At 46.6% G+C, this 19,449-nt stretch overlaps 1 protein-coding gene across 1 annotated transcript in view; it reads right to left on the minus strand.

The window, feature by feature from the left end:
- Sh3rf3 (SH3 domain containing ring finger 3) overlaps nucleotides 1-19,449 on the minus strand; it is a 335,414-nt gene that overhangs the window by 50,653 nt on the left and 265,312 nt on the right. The window contains exons 6-7 of the mRNA XM_027948923.3: nucleotides 13,527-13,697; nucleotides 9,043-9,284 (exon numbers count right to left, since the gene is read on the minus strand). Coding sequence (XP_027804724.2) covers nucleotides 9,043-9,284; nucleotides 13,527-13,697 — 413 coding nt within the window. The remainder of the gene's footprint in view (nucleotides 1-9,042; nucleotides 9,285-13,526; nucleotides 13,698-19,449) is intronic.

The raw sequence follows: 19,449 nt of genomic DNA on the forward strand, positions 1-19,449 counted from the left end.
CTTATTTATTGCTGTATATTTGATTTCCTAAAATTCTGTTTAGAATTTTTATGTCTATGTTTATGAGGGATAGTGGTCGGTGGTTTTATTTTCTTATAATGTCTTTGTCTGGTTTTGGCATTTGGGTAATGTTGGCTTTACAGATAAAGACAGAAATATTCTCCCTGCTTTTCAATTTTCTGGAAGAGTTTCCATAAAATTCCTATAATTTCTTCCTTAATTATCTTATATAGTTAGTTACTTAAGATACCTGGAGAGTTTTCTTTATGAAAGACTTTTAACTACTAAGTAAATTTATTTATTAGATATAGGATTATTTGGGTTATTTAGTTCTTCTTAAGTCTCATAGTTTATATCTTTCAATGAATATTTGAATATGCTCATCTAATTTATTGAATACAAAGATTTGGAAATAATCTCTTGTAATCCCATAGAATCTGAACTGATGCCACTTCCTGATATTGATAACTTGTGTATTTTCCCCTTTTTGATTTTTCCATCTAGCTAGAGGTTTATCAATTTTATTACTGATCTTCTCAAAGAACCACATTTTGGTTTCATTGATTTTCTCTATTGTCTTTCTATTTTATTGACTCCTGTACTGATCTTTTTCTACTCCCTTTGCTCTTTTTATTCTAGTTTCTTCAAGTAATAGCTGAGGCCATTGATTTGACATCTTTCTTCATTTTCTATTGTAGGTGTTTAGTGCTATAAATTTCCTCTGGAGGATTGCTTTAGTGACATTCTACAAATTTTGATATGATGTGTTTCCATTTCAGTCAGCTCAAAATACTCCAACATCTTTTTCTGATTTCTTTTTTGATCCATGGGTTATCTTGAAGTATGCTATTTAGATTAATATCTGTGGGGCTGGGGTTGTGGCTCAGTGGTAGCATGCTTAAATCGAGTGGCATCAGTTCAGATTCTATGTGTGAGGCACTGAGTTCAATTCTCAGCACCACATACAAATAAATTTTTAAAAAAAGGTCCATCAACTAAAAAGTATTTTTAAAAAATAGATTAATATCTGTAATAATTTCTGATATTGTTTTTGTTCAATTTCACTGTGTTTAGGGAATCCATTTTGTGTGATTTGAATTCTTTAATGCATATTGAAATTTAAATATTATGGCCCAGAATATGGTATGACTTGGTAAACATTCTATGTGCGCTTGAAAAGAATGTGTAATTTGATGTTGTTGGGTGGAATGTTCCCTAAATATCATTTAAGTCCAGTTGGCTATAGATATTGTTCTAATGTTCTAATTTTCACCAATTTTCTGCATACTTGTTCTATTAGCTATTGAGAGAGGTACTGAAATCTCTTGACTATGATTGTGGATTTCTATTTCTCCTTTCAGCTTTATCTCTGACTGCTTATGTATATTTGAAGCTCTGCTATTCTGTGCATAAATATTTAGAATTGTTATGTCCTTTTAATGAACTGACTCTTTATGATTATGAAATTGGTTTTAATCCCTAATAATATTCTGTTATAAATTCTACCCTGTATGTTATTAATATAGCCACTCTATCTTTCTTTTGATTAATATCAACAGGGTACACCTCATTATTGACAGATTTCATATTTGCAAATTCTCCTAATAGCTATCATCGATCTATCCCTCCCAAGTCAATGCCAATAGAGCTTTCATGGTCATTTTCAGACAGGTGCAGAGTGGGAAAAAATTTGAGTTGCCTGACATGCATCCTCCCAAGTGAGGCTGGACAAGGTAACTCTCTGCCTCTTAGTTTCAGCTCCCTGATATGACAGGAGGATGGGCAGGGAGGGGACAGTGCAGAGAAGGACAATGTAAAGAGCTCTGTCTCCAGGGCCAGTTGAGCAGCATTTGAATCCCAGATCTCGCATCTATTAGTGGAGCTGCCTCAGGCTGGTCATTTAACACAGCAGAATCTCAGTTTTCGCTTTTTTAAAATAAAGAAAAGAGACTCAACTAGGATGAGATTGTGATCTGTGTGAGAGGTGTGTACACACACGTACAATTCTACCTCGGAGCAGTAGTGCAGTGTTCACTCCCTTCAGTGTCCATGGTAACTGTAAAATATAGCTACTGTGAATAAAAGAGATGTGTATAACCTTCCATCCTTTTTCTTTAATCGACATGTGTCTTTAGATTGAACATATTAAAGTATGTTTCTTATTCATAGCGCATAATTTTTGTTTATTATTATTATTTTTTGCTTGCTTGCTTTTAATAGCTGAAAAACCTAAGCCCAGTTCAGCTTGGGGTTATTTAGACCATCTACACTGTGATAATTTATGATTAGGTTCCAACCTGTCATCCGACTACATGTTTTCTCTTTGACCCATGTATTCTTTGTTCCCCTTCCCTTTTTGTATCATTTCTTCCAGATTTGTCGCATATTTTATTATTTGATTTTTGTCTCCGCTAGTGGCTTATTTCCTATAACTCTTTGTTTTCCTATTTAGTGGTGGCTTATATCTTTAGTTTATTAGAGTCTACTTACCAGTGATTCCGTAACTCCCCACATATAATAAGGGAACCTTATACTAGTATATAGTACTTCCATTTCTGTCCTCCTAATCTCTGTGCTTTTGTTATTATACATTTTATTTTTACATGTAAAATTTTAAATTCCAAACTGCATTGTTTAAATTTTTACTTATTTTAATTTTATATTTTAAAGATATTTAAATAATAATTTAAAAAATCTTATCTATTTGTTTATGTAGCTGTCATTTCTGGTGCTCTCCATTCCTTCGTATATTTCCACCTACTATCAAGTTTCTGAAGAACTTTGGTTTGCATTTCTCATAGTGTGGATCTATTGAAGATGAAATATTTGAGCTTTGCTAGGTCTGAATGATACTTTTCCTTTGAAGGATCATCTTTTTCCTGGGTACAGAATTCTAGGTTGACAGATTTCTCTCAGTCCTTCTTTTGGTTATCCCACTGTTTTCTCAGAGTATTCTTGACAGGAAATCTACCATCATTCCTGTCGTTCCCCCTACTTTTTATAACCTATTCTTTCTCTGGCTTAAGATTTTTCTTTAACACCAGATCTTGAACCATTTGATTATGATTTTCCCTGGTGTTGTTTTCCCCCATGTTTCTTGTGCTTGGGGCTCACCAACAATCTTTGAGCAGTGAGTTGATCATTTTCATAAAATTTAAAACAATTTTGTTCATTATTTCTTCAAATTATTTTCCTGTCCCACCTCTTTCTCCCACTTTGGGGTATCCAATAAACATACATTAGGCTCCTTCAAGTAGCCCATTGTTAACTCTGTTCATTTAAAAATAAATTCTTTTACCTCGGTTTCATTTCTCCTAGTTTCTATTGCTACATCTTCAAGTTCAGTAGCGCTTTTTCTTTAGCAATGTCTAAGTTGCCATTAACTCCCTCCTGTATATTCTTGATCTTACATACTGTATACTTTGTTTCTAAAAGTCTGATTTAGTTCTTTTCAATATTTTCCATCTCTATTTAAGTTTGTGAATACAGGGAATGCAATTAAAATAACTTTTAATGTCTTTAAACTAATTTTAATGTTTATGTTAGTTTTGGGTGAGTTCCGTCCGAGCAATTAATTGATCTCTTCATTGTGAGTCATATCTTCTTGCTCCTTTGAAAGCCTGGTAATTTTTTTCTTGGATATCAGACATTGTGATTTTTATGTTGTTAAGAGCTGGAGATTTTTTTATATCTCTATAAATATTCTTGAGCTTTGTTCTGGGGTGCAGTTAAACTAATTGAAAACACTGTGAGCATTCTGAGTTTGACTTTTAGATGGGTGGGACTGGAACAGAACTCAGTCCAGGGCTAACGTTGCCCACTCCTGAGGCCATGTCCTTCTGTGCAGACTACTTAATGCCTTGTGAACTGATAGGTTCCCCCCTTCCCCAGTCTGGCTGGTGGGAACAGGCACTATTTCCAGCCTGTGTGTATTCTGGGTGCAGTTAGTGCTAAGCCTTTCTTTCCTTCTTTTTCTGGCTTTGGGTATTTTGCTCTCATGCATATGCTGATTAGTTCTCAACTGAATACAGAACACTCTCTCTCTCTCTCTCTCAGCTCTCTCCTCTCTGATCCTCTGTCCTGCCAACTCCACCATCTTTGTTATGGCCTTCTGGGCTGGGCTCTACCTGTGCCACAGCCTGTAACTTCCTTGGGGATCACTGTCTTTGGTTGTCTAACGTCTACTGTCTTCAAAACTTTTATATATCTGTCTGCTTCTTAGCTGTTTCAGGTGGGAGGGTAAATTTCGCCCTCATTATTTCTGCTTGGCCATGAGCAGGAGTCTAGCTTGATCTTTCAAAGACAAAAACCTGACTATATCTATTATTTAAAGCCCTTTAATGTGTCCCACTGCCCCGAGGATAGAATCTAGATTCCTTGACATGGTCTAAAAGAACCATCATAATCTGGCCCTACATACCTTTTCAAAAGCCTCATTACGAGCCTTTCTCTGTTCTGCCAAGCAGACCTTACTTCTGTTTCTGAATGCACCTGGCCTCTGCTGGCCTCTGGGCTGCACACATACCTTCACTCCGCCTGGATGCTTCTCTCACCCCACCCCACCCACTGCTGCATGCTGTGTACTATCCATCTTCTAGATTAAAAGTAAAGCCTATCTCTGCTGAAAAATGGTCACCAGCATACTGGACTACTTCTTACACATCAAACTAAATCAACGGTAGGAACTATAGTCTTTCTCACTGCCATGTCTTTGCCTTTGCTGGCTCCTCTGCCTCTGATACCCTCCCTACTTTGCCCAGTCACCCTTTGAGATTCCAGGCGTTATCATCTCCTCTTGAAAACCTTTTGTACACCTCTTCCCATCCTCTTGGCCACTTTCCTCCCCCATCTCAGTGAACTCTTTCTCCTCCATGCTTTCTTCATACCCTGCCTGTGCCTCCACCACAACACTTATCAAATTCTATTTTAGGAATTTGTTTCCTTGTCTTTTTTTTTTTCCTAATTGGGTCTGTCTGGTTTTCTCTGTAACCCCAGACTCTCTCAGAGCACTGTGAATCTAGCTCTTCTTTGGGGTGCTGTTTTGGGGGATAACTAAGTGGCTGCAGGAGCACTTGCCCCTACTGACGTGAGCATCTAAGCAACGGGGGCACTTTGCAGGGGGTGTGCTGCCCTTGAGAAGGGGAGTGACATTAATCAAGTAGAACAAATCATATTGGATGCTATGGCCGATGCAATTAAGCCTTTGTCAAACCGCCTGCCTTTGGCTGGAGATGAGAACATTGTTGAAACGCCTCCCGACTGCCAAGGCTGGGGTCTGCTGAAATGGGCAATTACTGCAGCGAACAATCCATTACTTGTACTGTCAACCGTGTTTTCTCGCTCTCTAAATGCAGAATGAAGTGGAAAATGCTGTGGGAATTCAGCGGCATTTAATTTACTGATATGCCTCAGCAGGAGCCACTCTCTTACCTGGCCGTGACAGCGACGGCACGGGGACAGGCGTGAGGCTGGGATGCACAAGGGGAGCAGTTTAGCCATCTTGTGCCTCACTCTGTCTGTATGTAAAATTAAACCGATGCAAGAGAATGCTTGTCACACCATCGTGGTTACTATGGTGATGGACGACGGAGACACGACACAGTGTTGTGCTGCCCTGAGCCGTGCCAATTTCTTTTGATACTGCTTGTTATTGCATAGAGGGAGAAATGACTGGCAGGGCTCCATTATCTTTTTGAATTGGGAAAGTTTCTAAGCAAGGCTTGGCATAGAAAGGCCATTATGCTGGCTATTTTGGGGGCAGATAATCCAAGGCTGCTGTGCCAGGGTGCTCACTCACCAGGAGGAACAGCTCTGCTTAGCCTTTCCATGTCATGGTGCCCAGAGACACATTGGTATGGCATGCTGGGGGATGACTGGACGTGATGTTTATAATCAGAAGGAACCTGGCCTGGGCCATTCGCTGCCCCTGGTCTTGCCCAGTGCTCCAGGAGCCATAGAGGCCAGCATTTTGGCATGCTCTGAGCAGTCTGGAAGCTTTGCTGAAGGTGATTTAATTGCTGACTATCACAATAGCTGTACCCCAAACTGGAGGAGGGTACCAAGGAACACTAGCAGATCAATTTAAACCATGGCATACATGTGACTAATCAGATAAGGGGTCAGGGGCTGGAGGTGAGGGGTCTGGGACCAGACAATATTATCTGCTACAGAGAACTTGAGGTACAGAGACAAGTACTTCTTTCCCAGGGCTCCACAGTCTAGGGTTGCAAAAATACAGGTCATATTTTGAGTTGATAAAGTTTTTAAAAAAAGATATATAGAAAAGACTAGTGGGCACTGTAGGATCTCTGGCTTGATAGAGTTGGTCACGGAGGCTCTACAGCCAGTGCGGTACTCAGACCACCTGTGAGACTTCCTTGGTGCCAACTCCACCTCTGCTGGACACCACCCAGTATGAGGTTGGACACCAGCCACCAAAAATCTATCAGAATTCCACCCTGCATCCGTAGATGATGCTGAGCACCAGGCACCTAGACCCTATCACTCACTGAAGATGCTGGACACCAGGCACCGAAAGTCCACCCTGGCTGCTCCTGAAAAATTAGGTGGTTTTTCTTTACCCCCAGAAGGGATCCACATGGCACCCCATGTCTATTCTTCCGAATGTAAACACCTGCAGAAGAATCAACTCCCAGAGGAGAGTGATGTGTCTCTTCAGGGTAAGCTGCAGGTGCAGGGTTGCCTTCTACCATGGTGGCTGAGCCCATAGGGAGGGAGGTGGTCTCAAAGCAGCCAGGAGCCCAAGGCAACCCACTACACTTCTTGAAACCACATGGCTAAACCTGGTCCATCATCTTTCACCATAAACCAATTCCCTTCTGGTGTCTTCCAGGCCAGAATATGCTATTACTACATGGACTGCGCTTGGGTCCTCAGATCACCTTGAGCACCTCCACACAGAGTCGTAGTCACTCTGTCTCTGGGATGATTCATCACCCTGTGCCCCTTGCCTGGTCGGGTTCCTTGCCACCTCTCGCTCTCTCCAGCTGGCTCCTGACTCAGGCCAGACTGCCCCATGCTCTTCTCTCCCCTGTGCCCTGGTGGTCTGTGATAGTCTTATCCCCCTGGCTTAAAATCCCTCAGAGGGTCCTCACTGCCTTTAAGGGAAATTGCAACCCTTGAGAATCTTTGGTAACAATTCCTATTTACTTTTTAAACTTCTCATACATTGAATATTATTATTCTCTAACGGAATAAAAATAGCCACCATGGGCTGAGTACATACTAGGTGCCATGCTAGGTAGCCCTCACACAAACCTCCTGGGAAGTGAAGGCTGCTTATACACCTATTTCACAGAAGGGGGAAACTGAGATCGCAGCAATAACAGCAACCCTGGCACTTGAGCATAGGTCTGCCTGTCTGCTGGCCAAGCTGAGACCTTCAGCTAGGCCTCTGTTTCAGTGAGGGTCTGTCCCAAGATCTCCACTGGATGCCTCGAACCACAGATAGTACCAAACCATCTAGAAACCTTTTCTTCCTGTTCATACCTATTTATGATAAAGTTTAATTTACAAATCTGGCATAGTTTCAAACAACAGTAAATGATAATAGAACAGTCATAATAATATACTATTATAAAATAGTTTTGTGAATGTGGTCTCTCACCCTCTGTCAAAAAATCCTGATTGAAATGCCTTTGCCCTTTTTTGTTGACGGTGGGTACCTGAAACCACTGGGAGCCACACTGTGGGTAAGGAAAGTCTTCTTCTGAGGAGCCTTCTCTACCATTTCCTTCCCCTAAGGCCCCACACATCCCCTCCCTCCCTCCCCGGTGCTCCCTGCTTCCCTGATACAAAAGACTGAGAGCAGGGAGGACATCCTGTCAGTTGGCAGGAACACTGACTGTAGTGGACTGAACTGCAAAGCTCTCAAAGCAGTCCACGTTAAATTCAGGATCCTGCAAGCGCTCACTAGAATGCTGCTTTTCCCACGTAAGCCTGAATCGCATCAGCGTGCGGGTGTGCAGGCAGGCTACCTTCTTCAGTTTCAGAAGGACCAATGGAACGGGCAAGAGGACAATGAGCTTTGAATACTCCCACCCCCTTGTCCCATCAGCTGTGACTCAGGAGAAAATGTCACCTCTGCTATGTGAGGCTCTGCCTTGACTTCTCACTCAGGACACTGCCTTCTGGAGTGCTCTGAATAGGTTTGGTCCTGGCTGACTAGTCTCCAAAGTACTGCAATTTACTGCTAGAAAGAACTTTCATTTTTTTGCCCTCTGAGTTCCACTTCTGAGAGGGTAGAGATGGGGTGAGAAGAGAAATTCTGGGTTACACACCCTGTCCTGGGTCACTTTCACCTTTAGGACAGTGTCACTGGTTTTGGAAGGTCACGGGGTGTGGGCTCCCGGGAGGCGTTCTTTAAGTCAAGCTTTGATCGTTCTTACTAGCCCGATGCTAAGCTTCTGAGAAATATGTGCTCGCCTTCTTGATGCCTTCAAGGGCCGCTCCATGATTTCTTTTCATTGTATACTGTCCTGGGGCCAAACTGGTTTTTCCTAAAGTTCTGTCAGCCTACTGACTGTCAACGCTGCCGTAAAGGTGATGAGCCAAGGACCACCATTCCTTCCAGCCTCAAAAAATTTCAGAAGGGACCCCATGACCTGTGCCTATCACCAGCCCTGTCCTGTGAGCCGCTGCCCAGCTGAGGAACGCTGAAGGGTCTAGCAACTGGGGCCCTCCGTGACCAACCCATAACTGCCTCGCTGGGGAGGCGTCGCCCATGTTGATCTTATTAGTCCCTACAGTCCTCTTGCCATAGCAAAAATGTGTAAATATTTGTAAATTCTTTGATCCATTTCAGCTGCCAGGATGGGGCAACACGATAAGTGTACTTCCTGGAGATCAGCAGACTTCAAGATTGTGACGAGAAATAATAACCCCCCCACCTCGCCACACACACACACACACACTGTTCTTTACCCGAGACCTGGGCCAAAATGTGGTCTCATGCTTTGTGTTCCAGAAAGCTCTCCTGTCAATTTCCCAGCAAGGTGAGAGCCTGGGAGTCTGTGTCCCTACCTGTTGGGATGGTGGCCCGGGCCTGGCTGGCAGCCGGCTGAGCTGCATGCCGCAGACAGCTGCCTGTCGGTGGGGAGCCTGCCAGGTGCTGCGGTGTGGTGAGGGGCAGGGCCGGCCTGGTGGCAGTGGCTGGGCTGCTCAGACTTCCGCCACCAGGATGCATGGTGGTGGTCATCCCTTTGGCCAATGGAGATCCTCCAAGCACATTATTTCGGGGTGGCCCAGCCCCTCCTCCAGGAACCCTAAAGAAACAAGCAGAATCAAGTCAGTGAGAAGGCTCAGATGAAATCAAGCCTTTGCCAGTGGCCCTTACTTACAGGTTCTAAAAGAAGGGGAAGTGCTCCAGGAAAGTCCTAATTCAATGGCAAGACATTGCTTTAGTTGAAGGATGCCCAGAGGTCAGATTTAACAAGAGCACCCTTTATAACACCTCCATGGAGCCAACTCCCAAGGTGAATACTCAATAAATAGCTAAAGAACCCTAAGGAACAGAGGAATGATCCAAATCACATATTTAGCACCAGAGCGACTGCCTTGGTTCCTTCTCACAAACAGCTGTGTGTCTCCAAACACAACCAGAAAAAGTGGATGGCTCAGTCGCATCTCACAAAGCTCTGACACATGTGGCACGTGGTGAGGACATGATGCCAGCTTCTCTGGGCATGGCACCATCATGTTTCTACTGGCTGATGGGAAAGGGCACAGGCAACATGGTTTCTTCTGAGGATGTCAGGGAGCTTGCAGCTTCATACCAAAAATAGATGTCCTTTCACCCGGCAGCTTCCAGTTGGAACCACTTCACATAAGAGGAGCAGGGTAACTTTGGAAACAAGGCTTTTAACCCTTTTTCTCTGCATGTATTCACTTTCTGTCCGTGCCCTGGCTCTGGGAGTGTGGGATACCGCAGAATTTGGGGGCTTAAAACGTTCTCTGGATTTTGTTTCACGGGAACCAGGAAGTCTTCAGTTTGCCCAGAAGCTGGGTAAACTTGTGTTCCTGTTCCTTCAGGGTCTCTGTCTCACTTCTGAGGCAGCAGAAGCCACAGTGGAAGAAGACAGGTCCTGCCAAGCCCTCTACCTCTCCTGGGTCCTGGCTCATCTCCCCATGGCAGGGTATCACCAGGCTGGGACCTTCACTGGAGGACTTCCACAGCACTCAGGAAGTGCTTCTGCAGAGCAGCTGTAGGAGAAGAGCCTCCCAGAAAAGGTGCCACCTGAAAAGGAGCCACAGGGCAGTGTGACCCTTCCTCAGCCTCAGAGCTACTTTGAAACTCACCTCTGCCTTGCAGCCCTGACAGCCAGTGCAACCCATGAGTTTATAAATCACTTATTTCACATTTAGTCTTTAAAAGCAAAATAGCCTGGGCTTTCATACTGGCAAGGTCATGTCACAGGGGTGAAGGTGGCTAATGCAAACACATCTTGAGTGGCAAGGTAAACCCCTCCCTCTGCTCTGGCAGCGGGATGGCAAGGCATCCTCCAGCTCTTAGCTCCTTAGTGCAGAGTCTCATGCACCCTGGGGTCCCCACCTTTTTGAATGAACTCTGACTCTCCTCCACAGTTGCAAAGCTGCAAATCACTTGTAAATGTCAGAGTCTCAAGCCCAGAGCACTTTAGGATGGCTGGGGCAGATGCTGAAGAGTAGATCCTGGTCTGCGTGCATAGAGGGCTGGGCCTTCACCTGTCTCTCTGACCTCTGTCCTGATAAGGTATCAAGTTTCTGCTGAGTATTTATTCATTTGTTTGTTTGTTTATTTATTTTAGTTGTAGGTGGACACAATATATTTATTTTACATTTATCTGGTGCTGAGGATCAAACCCAGTGCCTCATGCATGCACTCTCCCACCGAGCCACAACCCCAGCTCTTGCTGAGTGGTTTTGACAATTTTTCTAAAGAACAGTGAGGATCAGAGAAGGTATAATTCCTGGGAGCAGAGTCACAGAATCAAGAGGCAAGCTTTTCTGCTCTGTGGTGAGGTATGGATCCCACAGGGGAAGTCTGAGCCTATGATATAATGACTGAGGGGCTCCTGATGATTCCTTCTCTGAGAGACAGGAGAAGACTCCAGGGAGTGACCTCTTATTATCACAGTTACCAGGTTTAGAGCTGGAGGGACTTCTGTTTAATGATGTCCATGGCTCTGGGCTGCTTTGTACCTGGATAAAGATCAAGAAAGTTCAAGGGAAGTGAGTAACTGATGATATTGCCCAAGCTAGAGTTGAGCAAGGTGGCTCAGGTCACCCAAATGGTTCCAGTTTCATTAACCAGAGGATGTCCCCATAACAAAGTGCCTGGCACTGTGGGAAGACAGTCCTTGGAATAAGTTTTTTATCAGAGCTACCAGTTTTCACTTATTTACTTAATGTACATTTATTGAGCACCTAGTATATGCAAAGAGTATACAAGGAGCTTATAATGCACAGATAGAGATGGTTGCTATGCCTAGGGACTGAAGGCTCTGCACAACTTTGATGACCCACAATGAGCAGTACTCACAGACAGGTCCATTAGGACGATGTGGTAGGTAGAGCCATCCATTCTGACCATGTGACTTGGGAAAGAGGAGGTTTTCCTTAGCAACTGGACTTAGGACTGTGCTCCTGAAGGACAGATCAGGTTTATTTGGGTAGTGGGAAGAGTTGGGAAGGCATTCCAGATTTGAGGCGGTGTATGGAGGCAACCCTGGCTGCCAGCGCCCACTCCCTCCCCACCTGAGGAATTCAGACAGAGGACTATGTCTGCATTGTGTAAGGGCCATGTATGGATGAGCAATTAAGGCCAAGATGCTTGGGGGAACCTCAACACTGATGGGGAGGGGTAGACAATGAGGGCCAAGGTACTGATGAGTTGCATCAGACCCACTGGTGGTCCCTCAAAGCACTCGAGACTTCAACCCTAAGTGCAGCTGCAGGATGAGCATGCATGGGAAGGCTATAATGGAAACTGCAGACTAGATTTCCCTGTTGAAGAGAAGCCCTGGCTGCAAGCACAGAGCAGGCTGCCCCACACCCATAAGGAAGCCCCAAGGGGTCCATAGGAAGCTTACACCCTAAGCAGCCATCCCTCCTCTTAGAAGGATGGACTTAGGGCAGAGGGCTTTTCTGAAGTCCCTCTTCAGTGTGCTGCTCATTCTTTTCCCTGCGAGGGTCACCTGAGTGGAGCACTTCTTGCTGCTCACCTTCCTTTCCCTGCAAACCTTCGGGGCCTTGGGATGCACTGTCTTCCACAGGTCTCCACTGGGCACCAGGATCCCTACTAACCTAAGCCACTAGAGGCAACTCTGCATGTGTGTCCCCTTGGCCTTCTGAAGCCGCTCTGACAGGGGTGACTCAGTCTGGCAATCAATGCCAGGGATAGGTACAATCATTTTTTTTTTTCCTGTAGTCCTCTCCTATAGACTGTCAAAACCCAAGGGCTGTGTCTTCAATTTCTTTGCCCGTCCTGCAGCGTCCACATAGGGCTATGTCGCCGCGGGGCACAGAACCAACTGGAATAGAACTGAGCCGCAAACCTCAGCTCAGTGGAAAATTCTCAGACAACTCGGGATTACCTCTATAGTGAATTTTTAAAATGACTTTTTCTATTTTATAAAAGTTGAATAACACAGAATTTGTAAAACACTGGAAGGCACAAGGAAGAAAAAATTTTAAATCACCCACAATGCTTCCACTCAATAACATTTGTTACTTTGGGGAACACATCACTCTGCCTTTTCATAAATGTGTATGCGTATTCTGTATGATAGATCCCATGAGTGATGACTCGCCCCACACATGCACTGCATATATGTGCACACATGGTACTCAATGCTATACAAATGCACACATACACATATACGCATCACACTGACCATTCATGCAGACCCTGTACACATGCGTGTGCACACACTGTGCTTACAGCACATGCACAGGCACAGGCATACACAGGTAACATGAACACCCACTGTATACACACATGCATTTGCTAAACACATGCACTACACACATTGCACACATATGGATGCACACTAATGTGGTACACACAGTGCACATAAACGTGTACACTGGAACACACACTACTCATACTATACACATCATTACACACACAGCGCATACACGTGACACACTAATGTACACAAGCTGTACTCACTGTATATACAATGCCTGCACACAGGGTCCATGCACACACACACACACACACACACACACACACACACACACACACGACCTTGCCCTTGGAGAGTTTCCTCTCCCTGCTTAGTTGCTTTTGTGCCCTTGACTCCAGCTCCTCCTTCTCCCTTTTAGGTCCCCCTGGTGGCCAGGGTCCACTGGAAAGCCAAGCAAACCCAGCTCAGATGCTGGAGCTGCAAGAATAGCTGAGTGCCCTCACTGCCTCTAGACTGTCTTCAGGGGGACCCAGGCCACAGTGTGGTCCCCAGCAGTTGCCACAGCATTAGGAGAATGTGAACCTTGCACCCTTCTTGCCCAGGCTGCTGGACCCTCACCTGGAGACTGGTGTCACATAGTTTCCAGGAAACACCCCAGAGACCCCAGTCCTCAGTGACGCCCCCTTGAACCAGCCGTCCTGGCACTTCTCAAGCACCCGGTACATCTCCCCCTTGCGCAGCTCCAACTCGTCATTCTTCTGGGGCTTATAGGCATAGAGCGCCAGATACCTGGACAGAAGACAAGGACAAGGGTCAGTGGATGCCTTTCCAGGGTGTGGTGGATGGCAGCTGGTCACAGGCACATGAAGCTCATCTTCAGATGGATCCAGCCTGAGAGGAGCTGATGCCTATGGGACTCTACAGTTGACAACGGGCTCACACCACTCACCGAGTCACTCCTCCCCACGAACCTGAGAGGCAGGCAGGAGGAGGCCAGGTGTGCTCCTCGTGCCTTGAGTCCCAGAGAGCCACAGGGCTGCCCTGGCTGGCTGGAGAAGTAGGCCCAGGAGCTGTGTGTGGGAAGGGGAAAGGGGGGATCCCTTCATCGTGCCCACTGAGGCAAAGTGACTCCAAGGCGATGAAGGACACCTCAGAACTGGATTCTGAGGCCCTCTCTCTGGACTCCACAATCTTCTTCTATTCTTTATGTTTAGCTTAGAGTCTGATGCTCCGAGCAAGAAAACCTTAGGGAAACCAAGTATGAGCTAAGTTAGCTTCAGGCCTGGCTTACCTGCCTGGCTTATCCAATCAACCTGAGCTGGAAAAGAGCTCAGTCCCTTTTAAAAACAAGGGGGGTCTAGTTAGGGAGTTCTTGGTCACATATTTCCTTGCAATATTTGTACCATGACTGATTTTTTTTTTGGCTTACGCTTTTCTTTTAAATCTGATTTGCAGATGAGGCTGAACAGACTTAGTGGTTAAAATTTTGACCTGAAGTTTGGAAGCTGTGCCTACAAGTTAGCCATGGCCTTAGGGAAAACCGGTTTTGTGACATCCCGAAGATAATTTGATACAACCTCACGGGTGCTTGGAAGGAATACATAAACTTGCAAAAGTACTCCGCTTCTTCAGGATTGGGGGAATAGCTGGTTTTGGACTGATGGAGCAAACTGTATCAGATAATTATTTGCCTCATAATTATCTTATAAGATTCACCTAGGAAAGTGGGAGGGGGGCCTCAGTTCAATAGGAGATGAAAAATAAATTTCAGGGCTGGGGATATAGCTCAGTTGGTAGAGTGCTTGCCTTGCATGCACAAGGCCATGGGTTCAATCCCCGGCACCATCAAGAAATATATATATATTTTTAAAATAAGGGTCCTTTTCTGGATCTTGCTCCAAGACGGTCTGCTTGGTGGGCATGTGACTGTCCCATCCAGTGACTGTGGGTTCCTGGTGGCTTGTGCAGGAGAAGGGCTCTGAAACTGAGGGGCTCACAGACACCCTGCAGCACTCTCCTGGCTCTGGGCGGTGCAGTCATAGGAGGTGAAAACAGAAATGAGGCACAGCTTACTAGGGTTCAAGAAGGAGGCCCTGAGGGATAGAAGAGTTCCATCAAGACTAAAGACTTCTTTGTCTTAAAAAAACAGTCTGCCACCCCTTTCCAACATCTGAATCCTACACACAAAGACCTCTGCTTCCACTCAGTGAGGTCGCTTACTTCCTTTGTTTATAGTCCCTTCCCTTAGGGACACTCCTTGGGATGAGACACGGTTTGCATGTTGTTCTTTCCTGGTTCAAAAAGATGAACACTGACAATTAGGAACGCTCTGGGCTTCCTGAGGATAAACAGAGCCATAGGGAGAGGACCCCTCCCTCCTGCTGGTGGGTCTATAGATTCCCATTGTCAGTGCTATGCCCAGGTGACAGATAGAGAATCTAGGCCGTCATCATACTCTCTCGTGGCCTCGGAGGAAATACTACAGACAGAAAAGTCACGTGAGGTCTGAATTGACACAGCCAAACCCGTGCGCAGCAGGCACACTGTAGCGGGGAGCCTCAGATGGGGGCCAGGGCGTGGGTGAATCCACAGAGCTGGGGCTGAGGTCGAGGGAGGAGGAAGGGAGCTGAGATGGCCGGGATCAGGGGAACCGATAAAAATGATACATGATGTTGTGGGCCTGTTCTCAAGGAAATAGAATTGAAGCATAAATCCTGCTTAGGTTCGTCTCCTTCGTCCTTCTGTGATGTCAGAACAATGTGACTGTGACTATGAGCAGGCCGCCAAGCCAGGTGATGGCTTCTGAGGCATGTATGGGTCAGAGTGTGACTCAGACCTCACCAAGGAACTATGTGTCTGTCTGTGGTCATGGGGGGAGGGACCCCAAGCTGACTTTGCTCAGAAAGCGGCCTGGGGGTTCCATCGGCTGCCTGCGGGGATCAGGACCCAGAACACCCTCCACAACCTGTTACCCAAGGCTTGGGACCCACTTCTCTTCTTCTCCCTCCTAGTGCTGTGCAGGACCCAGTGGACACAGAGCTGAGCGGGGGCCTGGGGCCTGTCACCTGCCAGAGACTAGGATCCGTGAGCTCCAGGCTGCAGCCAAGTCCCTTTCTCTCTGAGCTGCCGCTGGCTGTTGGACACATCTACGGGAAACATGGGCCACCAGGGCCACACCCCCTGTCCTGGAGCAGAACTCTGCAGGTGTCCCATCTGGCTACATACCTATGTCACTGTGCAGCATCCTGCACGTGTGGCCTCGGATCACCGAACATGTAAGGGAACAAGTGTCTCAGGGAGCATCCCAGCTCACAGAATACACCCACAGGGCAGCAGCTCCTGCCAGGACCTTCAGTTTGTTTCACTGGAGCTCTGCTTTATGAAGAACGCTCTTCCAAATGGCCCTTTCCGCATGCAGAGGCTCCAAGGCAGGGCAACCTCTTGAACCAGAGTATGAGGGGTTTCTCCCTTCCTCATAGCCAGGCACAGTGGCGTGTTCCTGTGATCCCAGAGACTCAGAAGGCCGAGTAGGAGGAATGCAAGTTCAAAGCCAGGCTCAACAACTTAGCGAGGCCCTAAGCAACTTAGCAAGACCCTGTTTGTCTCAAAATAAAAAGGGCTGGCTGGGGATGTGGCTCAGTGGTTAAGCAGCCTTGGGTTCAGTCCCTGGCACCAAAAATAAATAAGTAAAATAAATTATTTCTTCCTCTCTCATCTTCCAACCCAGCACACCTGTAGGGGTCTGAGGGATTCTGAGCAGCTGTGTTCTCTTGGGACAGAGACCTCTTCCTAGCAGGATCCCAGCATGGGCAGCCACTTGGTGACCTTGGTCCTATCTACAAAGGTCCCAGCTCAAAAGGGCCTAGAGGAAGAGAACCAGCAAATCCTGCTTGGGCAAGCATTACTCCAAAGTGTTTCCTGAAAACATGGAACAGGCTCCTGCCTCAGGACCTTTGCAGGTCTCCTGCAGGTCTCCTCTCTTGCCGCCTTAGTGTATGCTCTATGAGAGTGGGATTTCTATCTGATGGTTCAATGCTCTCTCTTCACTCTCAGGCACAAGGTAGATTCTCAATAAATATTTGTTGAGAGAAAAATAAATCAGGGGCCTAGGCTTTGCAACTAAGTGCAAGAGTGCTGTGTGTGTGCGTGTGTGCATGTATGTGTGTGTGTGTGTGTGGTATTGGTGATGGATATGTGCATATATGTGTGAGTGCAGAGCTATAAACAAGGAGACTTGCTCTGAATCTTTTTGTTGTTTCCTACAGCAGGAGGGAGCCCCCTCCAGTCATCTGCCAAGTACGGAACTGCCCAGAAAGAGGGCAGGGCCTAGCAGCCCGAGGGGCAGGGCCTAGCAGCCCGAGAGGCTGGGAAGGCACCTGCCTACACCTGGGCTCAGTGAGCTGTATCCATTAGCATCCAACTTCCTCAGCTGGGAGTTCACACTCCAGATTTCAAACAGCAAGTGTTGGCAGCTGTGATAAATACTCCACAAACCATTTGAACTGTTTGACAGTCACGTTTGTGATCCTGGAGGAACAGCCATCAAATAACTGAAGGTTAATTACCATTTGGGAACGAAATGATGATCTTTTCCTCAGTATTTTAGGATCCCTATGTCATTAATGGGACAAGGACTTTGTGATTACATTTCAGCAATAGAAGGGGAGTTTCCACTCTTCCCCATCAAAATAAAAATGAAAATTCTTTATGTCGGAAGCTACAAGTCACCTTCATACCTTTCAACTGGAGAAGGTGTCAAGCGTGGGCAGCCACCTGCTGACCCTGGTCCTGTCTACAAAGGTTCCAGCTCAAAAGGGAACCTTCTTCAAACTTCCATTTTTATTTTAAATGAACACCAGACATGGTTCTTAATGAAACAGTAAAGGAAGGGAAATGGAAAATAAAGATGAACTTGACTCGGCATCCACCCACCACCAGATTTGTCCACCATGTACCAAATATGTTGGGCACACCTCCACGGAGCGGGGACGCCAGCTGTATGCACCCTTCCCTTACTTCCGAATCTGCTGAGAGATGCATCCTTTGCGTTTGCATAAAGATAGGCTGGGATGTTGTGCTGAATTAAGCCTCTTTGCACAGGACGACCAGCTTCTTAGCAGTAGGAAGCTGGGGTGTTTACGAGATGCTCAGTGATGCAGACAGCCCGGGGTGCTAATGTCCACAGGGAGCATTTCCAGGTGCCATCGCCCTGAGGGCTGATATGCCCCTTTCTTCTCAAAGCACTGTCACCAGATAACTTTCCCCGAGGCCTTATTTAAAAGGTGTCAGCCACACAGAGCTGCGTGCCCACCACAGGGCCACCAAGTGAGGCAGGGCAAGCGGAGCAGGACAGGCCCTGACGTCTGCCACGTGCTAGTCACATGGTCTCATCCAAGGTCCACATGGACCCTGAGGTTTCACAGTTGAGGAAACTGAGGCTTGGAAACATGGAGAACCTATCCATGTTCCCACAGATTCCCAGGCAGGGCCAGGTCTGCTGCTCAGATGCTGTCGGCATAGCCCAGGGACATGGCTGGCTGTGCCCTCCCTCTGAGAACAGGCTGCCACATAGAGAGGTCTGCACCAATCTGCACCAGGGCACTAATGTCCTTGGTCTTTTTGTCTTTATGTTAAATCATTTCTGTCCGATGAGTAATCCTTTTGGTCTCACAATTTCAGTTCAGCCTCTAGGTGTACGTTGCTGGGGAAACTAGAATGTAAATAAGCCTGACTTCACCTTAAGAAAATCTCTCCTCCTCCTCCATTTTTCCCCCTTTGGGTGCCTCAGTGGTGAAACCAAAAGCAGATGGATCTGCCGGGTGGTTTTCCTGTGCGTGGCATCTGTGTATCTGGCACGCGGCTCCTCCGGGGTGGGGCGCTGGCCCGAGTGGGGAATGTGTCACGCTGCATCTGCTTTCCCTTCTGAGTGACTCAAGAGAATGCATCCGGTGGGCCACGCTGGAAGAGTGGTTTGTACTCTGAGCACGGCCCCCGGGGCCTCTCTCCACCTGCTGCCATCAGTCCCTGGGGATCTCAGCAGCCTGTCTCCTGCACTGGCTGTTTCCCAGTTCTAAGTGACAGCCACAGAGGCATCACTCCTTATCTGTCCCTCAGCTGCCCTGCCCTGCATGTGTGGATGCTCCTTGGCTGAGCTGGGCAATACGCATGGAGCTCAGTGTGCTGAGTGGGTCCCCGTGGGCACACGTGCCCAGGCCTAGCATGGAATGGGGAAGAGGAAGGTGCACCTGTGGGTGGCATGGTTCTCACTTTCCTGTCTCCCACTCTCCCACTCACTTCAAAAGACCTTGGAAGCTCAGGCCAGACCTCCACAGAGAGCTCACGTGGTCTCCCTAACACATCCAGGTCAGCCGGTCTGCCTACCATGCTCAGAGATCACCTCTGCAGACTCTCACGCAGACGTGAGAGTACTAAAAATACTTTTTTAAAGGCAAATGTATGATCTTTTGGAGTTCTTCACCACAACTCTATACCTGGGTGGGGTTTTGTGTCATTTCAAAAAGGACTCCTCTTGCGAGCAGGT

The sequence above is a fragment of the Marmota flaviventris genome, chromosome 14, assembly GCF_047511675.1.
Source record: "Marmota flaviventris isolate mMarFla1 chromosome 14, mMarFla1.hap1, whole genome shotgun sequence".
Lineage (NCBI taxonomy): Eukaryota > Metazoa > Chordata > Mammalia > Rodentia > Sciuridae > Marmota > Marmota flaviventris.